The sequence below is a fragment of the Haliotis cracherodii genome, unplaced genomic scaffold (assembly GCF_022045235.1).
Source record: "Haliotis cracherodii isolate W230 unplaced genomic scaffold, xgHalCrac1.p SCAF_3, whole genome shotgun sequence".
Classification (NCBI taxonomy): domain Eukaryota; kingdom Metazoa; phylum Mollusca; class Gastropoda; order Lepetellida; family Haliotidae; genus Haliotis; species Haliotis cracherodii.
Genome location: NW_027266286.1, coordinates 2,809,015 through 2,819,336, shown reverse-complemented (window position 1 = coordinate 2,819,336; position 10,322 = coordinate 2,809,015). Strand labels below are relative to the sequence as shown.

The window sequence follows — 10,322 nt, the reverse complement described above, 5'->3', positions numbered from 1 at the left end:
AATATATGAAACCACTTTAAACTTGTCCGTTTACAACATAACATTGATGTGCGCATATCAGGCGACTCGAACTTGGCTATCAGGTCATGAATATTAAAAATATCTCGTTACATGACACGGCAATAAAAACTGAATCCTTACCATGTCTTTATAATTATGTGCATTTCAATCAAGTATGAAACTTAAAATAAACGGCACAGTGTGAGAGACACAGATGAAAGGCTGTTTTGTAAAAGTGAGTGAGTGAGTGTGGTTTTACACCGCTTTCAGCAATATTCCAGCAAGATCACAGCTGGGAACACCAGAAAAGTGAACCTCTATCACTGTACCCACTTCCGTTGTTTCATATTCTGTGACACCCCAGATACACTAGAAACCACCTTGTTTCTGGTGATTTCATCAATGTCTCCTCCCTTACAACGAGTGACTGAATGAATGTTGTTTTACGTCACATTCTGCAGTATGCCAGATTTATCGTCATGTTCGTCTTGGCATGGCAACCAGTGGTTGACAGCATGAGTAAGGATCAATGCCGTCGGGGTACGATGACACAAACCAGGATGGTCACACTTGTTACCACGACTACATACTCACTCACTCACTCACTCACTCCAAAGGCAACCGGTCATCTTGTGCTGGACGTAGCATTTGACACGCAACACGGCGGGATACGCTGTTTTCTTATTCTCACTGCTATGAATAATTATGATGATGATGATGATGATGATGATGATAATGATGATGATGACATAGAAGAACAACAACCAACAACAAACAAACATGTGCATACTGTATCAACTCCCTAAAGCATGCTCGAAGCGCTTCATCAGAGGGTCAGTGTGCACGCGAATTTCATTCTCAGCTCCCTGGGGAGTATACAACCCAAGCTGCCTTATGACTCCCTAGAAGGTAAATAATCAAAGTATTATCTCATCCAACCGGATACCCATTCACTGCCTGTTGAACAGATTCATATTGCGAACAAAGTCTCTTACCGCATGTGACACATGTGCTTCATGGTGTGGTAGGAGTCAAACTTGCCAAACAGTGCCATCCATCCAACCACTCTCCGCGACCAATGTTACTTTATGTTGCCTGAGTTGTGGCTTGTGCGCAGTACAAGGTACCACACGTCACTCCCGCCTGTATTTCTAGGTAATGTTACAAACGACTTGGCAATATGACTGATGTTTACAAGCTGTTATATGGCAGCGTATTTCATTGTTTAACACTGATTTTGACTGTGTTGCATTGTTTCTGTTGGGATTCGGTAGACGCTCATTGTATTGTGTTTGGACAGTGATCAGTCGCCAGGAAGTTACTATATTAAGATGCTAGTGTGGTGTGTAAACTTCCGGTCCGGTATACCTCGGACGGTGATAGTTTGTTATAGAAACCTCTGTATTGTTCTCGTGCCGTTATACTGGTGAAGGCACTGTTTAGACCTTTCCAGCAGCTAGTTGGGCTGTATCTAAGGGGACAATAACGTGTTAACGTGTCTCTTCATTACATCGGAACCAGCTTTCATGTGAGGATCACTCATCGTCCCTGATTCCCTGCTTAGCCCATCTCGGAAGCTTGACCACTGTCGCCACTGTGTGGATATATATTATTATCACTGACTTTTGCTATCACCATTGTATTTTTGTATTTGGTACTGACCACAGCGAGTATTTATTGCCATTGAATATTGTACTACAACTCTATTGTTTACAGCCATTGTAATTGCTGTGCAGTAATTTGTATTGATTTGTAAACTTAATTACTATATATTGTAATACATTTGTTGATTGTGTACTTCTTGTTGGTTGTTGATTGGTTTCACAAACAGTTCTTTACGTACAGATTTCGGGGTTAACACATTGTTTCAATTTGGCAATCAACACTAACAAAGAATAGTACTGTTTTGTTTGCGTCTAGACTGAGTTTAACACTCACTTACAGGAACTCACTCTTAAAATCAGTGACAAAGCATTTGAAGTGTACATCACTGTATCTTTTTGCTGCTAAGTTAGATATATCCAGTACAGTGTCTGCATCAGCCTTTGTTCGACACCCAGCATGGACAATGTGTGACACGAGGTTCTGGTAAGGACGAGTTGACAGTTCAAGGAACACGAGGCTGGGGAAAATTAACACTCCAGGCAGGTTTGAATATGTCCCTCTATTTTCTGCATCATATGTAAGAATGGGTATATTTTGTATAATCAATGTGTACCTAACAATGCAGATTCGTTTTCAGTATCTATACTCCCAAGACTCAAGGATATTTACTTACATAAAAGTTCAGAAAAATGCAATTATTACAAGCTTTTTAAGACAACTATTCCCCCAGAATACTATTTGTTTGATATCAATTTTAGCACAATTTAGATGCAGCTCTAATAGACATAGGATCGAGGTAGACATAGAAACAGAGCCAGAGAATTGAGAATATGTGAGCAATGTGGTTAAATGTGATTGAAGATGAGTTTCACATCTGTTGGTCTGTCCAAAATACAACCATCTAAGAGTAAATATATTGAACTACATTTTTATGTACATCCAACTCAACAAAACTTTATATCGATCATGTCAACAACTGATAAAGATACTCTAAAAAACTATCAATGTTCATTTATCATGCTATGTTGATTTGATTACAATCTGTTAAACATATCAGCACCCACTCTCGAAAACAGAATTGTACTATGGGCCTGAGGCCTTTCAGTATGAAATATAACTTATCCTTATCCCTATCCTGTAAGAAAGAGTGCCTTAGTTAGGTTTTACCCAATGTTCAACCAATACCCGACGGGACACTAAAAAGAGGGCTTCACATCTTCCCCATTTGGGTAATCAATCCTAGATCTCGCCGGCGCCCCATCAACTACCAGTGGTCACACACGACTGTTAATGGATACAATCTTACAACGTTATCAACAGAGGCTGTTCAAAAGATAGTTAATAAAAGTGGAAGAGATATTGCTGTTCAAAAGATAGTTATTTAAAGTGAAAGAGATATTAGTTGTACTGTAGTGTTATAGAAATACAAGGTCTAAAAGTTATTGATGCAAAAACATGAGGAGAAATAAAATAATTGTGAAAAAACACATTTCTGTAGACAAACCCATTTTCAAACAGGCAAACTATCACAGGTCACAAGAAATAAGTCACGTGACTCGTTCACCCGAGAGTCGATATGAGGAAATGTTTTGAAGTCACAGCACGCGTGTGCAGCCATGGGCGAGGTGAGGGTGTCTGGAACAATACTGGTATTAATGGTATCCTATTGCTCTGGTAAGTAGATTTATGCGAACAAATAACAATTTGTCCTGTTCATCACATTACGTATTGTTTGATAATGATAATGGATAGTGTGTCCGTCGCTAAAGTTCCTCCTTCCCACGTAATGCTTGACTCAAATGCAATTTACTGACAAACGTATTTTAGTCGTTGTTAAGCAGGCGAACATTTGTCAAACATGGATAACCCTAATCATGAATTTGAAAACTATTTTTCCATGATATTTTTGAATCTTGCAATCTGACCTGTCCTGGACTCCAGGGATGTGAGATAAACCTCGTGTTTTCAATGTAAAGGTTTCACACGTAGATTAGATATGTTCAGCGTGTGGTTTCGAATTAAACAAAAGAAAATCGAATCAAAGTTCAAAACCTGTAATGATAACACAGGTGGTTTCCATTCTAATATGACACAATAAGGAATGTTCAGGTATCGGTTGATATTTTCTGCAGGTTGCAATGGCGAATTTGGGATTACTGAAAATCGGTTATAATCAAAATCTACATTCGCTTCATGTACCCAAACCTAAACCTTCCCCATAATACTTGAACCACTTCATTGAGACGCAAAAACATCATCTAGGCCGATTTCCTGTTAGCGTTATTCAATTTTATTCACTTCAATTCAATGGTATTTTTTATGAAAGGCCATTGGCCCATATACAAGTGAGTTACATAATAGACATACAGTTACTTTACCAAATAGTGTAGTATACGGACTGTCAAGACAACAACAACTGACGTAACACAAAAGCATGGTAAATGTATAAAGATACTTGTAGTTGAACGCTGTATAAAGATACTTGTAGTTGATCGCTATACTTTTTACTTGACAGTAGACATCCATTCAAAGTTATTAGTAGATATAATTGAAAATGACCAGGCGGGAAGATATTTCATTCTTATTTTGTTATATACAGGGCAAATAAACATAACATGAAATTCGTCTTTAGCACCAAGGCTACAGACGGGGCAAATTCTTAGTGACTTTTCAATATCTAAATATCTTCCTCTATTCTCTTTTTAATCACTCAGACCAAGCCTAAAGCGTATAAATGTATTGCCGTGGTGTTTGCATCTTAAATTTGAAAGATATGACTCTAGTTCAAGGAGGGACCTAATATTACGATATGTGTCTTATCTCGAACTGCCTAAAAGTGTAGAATGCCAATCCTGTCGGAACATGTCTGCAGCACGAGTACGAAATTTTTGTAAAAACATATTCATGTCACCAATAAATTGCGAGATCCATATGAACCCAAAGCCATAATTAATAAGAGTTAGACGTATACGGGAAGCCCATGTGTTCTTCCCAATATTATCAAGATATACCAGCATATTATAGGCTTTCTTTGGCAAACGATGTTCAGGTACACATAATAACTTCAGCCAATAGAGTAGGTATCGAGTACAAAATGTTATATATAGTGGGAACCTCCCACATTCACCATAAACCATATTAATGGGAGTTGACATGCCCACATTAAGAAATCTTTTGTGAATCTTTTCGATAGAATAAAACTCTCGACAGTCCCATAATTCTTCGCCATATAATAAGATCGGCTGTATTTGTCAATCAAACAGGTTAAAGAAAATGTGAGGTCTAACAACGCTATTGTTAAACACAACAGACTGCAATTGAAAGAAAGCTTTATTTGCTCTTGTTGATAAATTTAACAATGATTTACTTAAGTTTAATGTTCTTGTGAATAATATTCAGGCCGCTTTCAGCAATATTCCAGCAATATCACAGCGGGGGACACCATATTTCAATAAAACAATCCATGCCACTGGTAATTACATGGTGATACGGGTTTGAGGTCAACTGTATCTGTTATGAACCTGTAGTGTTTTGAATATACTCTCTCTATATCGCTGTATTGCTCTGGTATGGTGAGTCAAATCTTTCCCTCAGCCGAAAGAATTAACTTATTTCTAAAATTTCCGCCGTCCATCTGTATTTCGCGCTTCTTGAAAAAAAGTATCAAGTTTGACATTCAAATGTGTTTAGAAACACGGTCGTGTACATAAATGCGTTCTTCAAGTGAACTGGAAGCAACTATATGCTACTTATATCTCTGTGTTGCATATAGGATTAGATTCCACTATAGGTCTCATATAAAGCGGGGAGCTGTGTTGATGTTTGAGAAAGTACATGGCATGAAAATCTGCGACAATGGCAAATAATGTCGGACTTTATTGTATAAATGCGTTTCAAATATTAAATCTGCTTATACCGTGTTTTATGCAGCATTTATAATTTGAAATAGGTCATTAGTAAAAGTGTCTTTTAATTACTATATGACTTTATGCACAGGATTCCGTATCTAAAAATAGACGCCCTCATGCATATTCATGACCTCCTTCGGGCTCGCGTGTGGAGATGGTCATGAATATGCATGAGGGCGACTATTTTTAGATACGGACTCCCGTGCTTTATGTGACGGTTGCTTTCTTATCTGCAAGTGCTTTTCCTCTAGGACCCTTTTCCAATATTTCAGTTTTTCGAGTTTTCAGTTTGCTCTCAATAGTCGACCAGACTATGTTTAAATGTTGTCAAATATTTGGTGTACATCGTTAAAGCCTTGAGACTGTATGTTAGCCCTTTGGTTTTACATTGTACGTTTTGACCACCTTGAAAAGGTAATCTGGAACCTCTTTTTTTCCTTCTGTTTCTTTTCCCACCGGATGCCATCCGGGAAACCTGCGTGACTCTCCTATTGCCAATGCGACGTTGAATATGTACTCACTCTTAACACTGACGTTGTCCTGAACTTCCCTGTTCCTGAATTCAAAATACAAATCAATAATCTTTGTGAAATAATCTCATGCACTTTTTCTGTTATACTTCAGGTTCCATCATTTGTGACAAAGTGGATGTGGCAGAAATAAAAGGGGACTTTATTAGCGTTTGTTACAATGAGCGGAGTAAAGAGATCAAGTGTCCCAGAAATGAATCAGTGTTGGTCAAACACCTTTTGCAAAGGGCTCATGCAAGTAAGGACGGTGACGACAGGAATGCAGACTACAGATCCTGTGTACAAACATTCAATGATGCATTATATGACGTTGGGGAATGTTTGTTAATCGCGTCGGATGTGCATCAGAAGAGGGCTTATCAGGCAGCGATCACGGAGGTCCTAGAGGAGTGTAGTCAGAAGAGGTACTGTATCCTGGAGAGTGACACGAGTTCCTCTATCCATGGTCTGAAGGACCTCCCAGTAGGAGAGAGAAAGAAACGCCCGTCACATCTGGTGGTAATGCATCAGTGTGTTAAAGGTAAATTACAGCCTGCCATTTACAGGGACATATAGTGAAGATTTCTTACTTTAATCGAGACTATGTTCCACGTTTGTTTTAGTTTGTGCCATGTTACCACTGAAACAATGTCTTTGTGTACTAGTTTTCAAGATGATGCTCATTACATAGATTGGCTCACATACTACAATAGTGGAATCTGAATGTCACGAAGCAAACGTACTGAAACTGCCAGCTGACCAGACTATTCTAACCATTTAAGTCTATATGTTGTCTCTGTTTGATTCCTTTCTGTAATCGCGTTGTACTCTTTATAACAAGTTGACCCAAATATCTGACACTCCAAAGTAAAGTGGTTTGTTTGTCGTTTAATGCAGCAATTAACAATATTCCAGCTGTACGACAGTCGGCCCAATATTAAGTCGCCTCGCTCGACAAAGGTTGCTAGGGAGCTATTCTAAGCCGGAATCTCCACGTGGCAAATGTTCAAGGAACATGCTGTACTCGGGGATTTGTCACCGGCAGCTGGAAACCCTACTGTAGTTGTCTTACCATTTATCACAATGTGTAAATTAATATTTAAGCGTTGTATATTTCCGAAGGAGTGTATGCATGAATATATATATTTACATAGACATAGTTTCAGATGTGCATACTTATATTCACATATGCAAATACAACCATAATAATTGATTATATACTTTCCTATATATCATGTTTAAAGCAAAGCATCATCCCTTGTTAACAAATCAAATTTATGACTCCTCATTCAGTGAGTGAGTGAGTGTGGTTTTATACCGCTTTAGCAATATTCCAGCAATATCACAGCGGGGTACAGATTGTACCCATATAGGGAATCGAACCCAGGTCTTCAGCGTGACGAGCGAACGCTTTAACCACTAGGCTACCCGACCACCCCTCCCCATGAAGAACTTATCGATCGTGATATGACTTTTCAGATCAAGTTGCGAGTGTCTTGTTGTGTGACAGCAAGACCGAAACAGGCAAGGAGGTCGACATCAGCAGCAACCAACTGAAGATGTCATCTCTGGAAACAAGCACCTGCACCTGTTCAGTCAGTGGAGCTGCGAGCCGCGTTACCCTGCTGGACGTCAGACTGGGCAACAGCAACATGACCACACTGTCCATCAAGGACAAGACACATACAGTGTATACAATCCATGGTGGCGACCTAGCAGTCCACTTCATGAGGGAGATTACCGTCAGCCAAACAGAGTGGAGTTTACAGGTGGATGTTATCCGAGACTATCTCCCTGACAAGATATGGATGAGACTGGAAGGTAATTTTTTAATAATGCACCTTTGATGACAAAACGTGTAATGTTATCATTAAAATTAAACGTCTTCATTAATTAATTATCTTCCTTTTCTACAGGACACAACGGCTCTGACGTTACAGTCACGTGTAAGGGTATGTCCTTTGCTATTTCTACTTGGAGGGGCGGTGGGGTAGACTATTGGTTAAACCCGGGTTCGATTCCCGACATGTGTACAATGTGCGAAGCCCTTTTCTGGTGTCCCCCGCCGTGATATTGCTTAATTTTGGCGGAATGCCATACTCACTCACCCACTCACTATTTCTTCTTGTCAATATATGCTCGCTCACTCATTCAGGATAATTATTAAAAAAATTAAGCTGACATAATTTAAAAGTTAGATTGACACCAACGAAAAAACGAAACGTTATGAGTATCAACGTACAGTGCTAAGGAAATGAAAAATAATCTATCATGTATGTATAAAGCATGGAAATTTACTTACCACGAGCTGATGGGGTGATAGTGCAGTTGTTTAATAAAATATATTCTCTATGGTCTGTTTGAGAGACTAAATTTTATTTATTCCAAATTCACCAAGTTATTCTTCTTCCACATCTGATCACAACAGGGGAACCGCATTAAGCGAAAGTGATACTTGGAGGAGGCACCTCTTTCTCAACCATAATAGATAGGGAGATTCCAATAATGATATTAGCTGTTGTAAGTTGCAAGCAGCGGAGTTTAGGTTCCTAGACCATTCAGGGCACGTTGTATTTGGATAGGAAACAAAATGTGAGTCAAAATATATTGTGTATGTATTACAATGTTTATCGGGCATGGTACGTTCTTTTGACATCTTATTTATTTTCTTTTGAATGAAAAAACGTCAATTGAAAAGAAAAAACATAGTTTAAAACTTGAGTTGGTCAAACTGGACGTCTTTGTCCTACATTGTTATTGCATTGATCTATATGCCCCCATATCATTTTTTAAAAATTGTTTCAGAATCAGAGACTCGTGACACACATGTGGCGCCACGATCTTCGTCAGGTGAAGAGTGTTTGAATTATTAAGAAAATAGTGTTATTGTATTTATCACTACATCTGTGGCAGGTGGTTAATATCTACATGTTTTACAAGTACATCATGAACGCATCTCGGAGGGGGGTGGGGAGGAGGTTGGGATGGGCATAGATTGATTATTACTCTGAGGCATCGTATCTTGTCATGTCGCCTTGTGTCTTGTGGCAGTTCAGTAATCCACTGATGGTCGTTTTAAAAAAATAAATCCTCCTAATTATGACTCCAGGTCAGCACTGCAACCATACTCGATGATTCCAGTAAAAGGGTTATTGTCTGTGAACTGCATCATGTTGGGGTCTTACGCGCTAAGTTTTGTCTTCAGTTGTTTTGTTTGTTGTTTAACGACGCACTCAGCAATATTCTAGCTATATGACAAGTATAGTCGCCTTTTACGGCAAACAGGGGTTGCTGAAGATCAATTCTACCCCGGATCTTTACGGGTCTAATCTGTCCCCAGGCACTCCGACGTCAGGATATTCTGTTTTGTCCTGGATAACATATGTCCATTGTTTCCTTTTCATTGCAGGTGAACGGCACACCCAGATTGTGTTTGTGTGTGTTGGCTTTGTCACAGGGTTTGCCTCTGTTGGTTTCATCATGGCTATTTGTGTTAAAAGGTAAATAATAAGAACACGGACTTGAACTAGTATTTGTCATAATGTTTTCATCCTGTGAGACATATCAACAAACGCAGAAATACAACAATATTATCCATTCGTTCTGAAAGAACCTGCGCGTGACTGAGCATTATCGTGTTTCAGGAGGTCAGGACACTCGGGCTCCACGTCCAACGAAGGAGGCGATAAGGGCGTGGTCTACTATTCTCAACCGGATGAGTCACGTGTCCAGCAGCCAATCGGATCACCAGAAGGAGATGCTGCTGAACCTCACTACCACATGCCGGATGACCCACGTGACCAGCGAGCAGCAGGATGCAATGATTATTACCTGGTGCCTGTTCACCGACAGACACGATAAACCAGACTTGCCAGCCTTGCCAGCCTTGCTGAAATAGTGTCAATGCTTCGTCTTGCTTTGTTTATTGCACTATTTTTTAAGGAGACAGTGTTTTTACAGACCATTTTGCTTCTTGTACTGTCGATATCGTTGGTGACCACACCTGACCATTCGTCACCACTCGCCCCTTTCCGTAACCTGCAAGAAGACTCGTTCCCCTATCGATGAATGTTATGTGCGAAAATACGACAAACCAATCAGAAAGCGCGTATGATTTCAAGTTCTTCGTCAAAGAATCCCTCAGAAACAATTTATGATTTTACATAAAAATCTAATTGCATCTGAAATATATATAGTATATGGGGACATATATGTTAAACATTACGCAACGAGTTGACAATTGTTTTAGGTATGCCCGTTTGCGCTAAGACGGAACCCGGTCGCAAAAATGGCCACAAGT

General features: G+C 39.4%; 1 protein-coding gene across 1 annotated transcript; it reads left to right on the top strand.

The window, feature by feature from the left end:
* The first annotated feature begins 3,260 nt into the window (after positions 1-3,260).
* LOC139476057 (uncharacterized) lies at positions 3,261-9,883 on the top strand. The gene is made up of 7 exons (XM_071259294.1): positions 3,261-3,279; positions 6,138-6,563; positions 7,502-7,843; positions 7,939-7,974; positions 8,828-8,872; positions 9,432-9,522; positions 9,667-9,883. Exons 1-7 carry the CDS (start codon positions 3,261-3,263, stop codon positions 9,881-9,883), a joined length of 1,176 nt encoding a protein of 391 aa, XP_071115395.1.
* Positions 9,884-10,322: the final 439 nt, after the last annotated feature.

What these genes read in the sequence shown, in the direction of transcription:
- LOC139476057 (XM_071259294.1), top strand. An exon ending in GGCGCCACGATCTTCGTCAG is followed by an intron (nt 8,873 to 9,431) that starts GTGAAGAGTGTT and finishes TTTTCATTGCAG; the next exon opens with GTGAACGGCACACCCAGATT. An exon ending in ATGGCTATTTGTGTTAAAAG is followed by an intron (nt 9,523 to 9,666) that starts GTAAATAATAAG and finishes ATCGTGTTTCAG; the next exon opens with GAGGTCAGGACACTCGGGCT.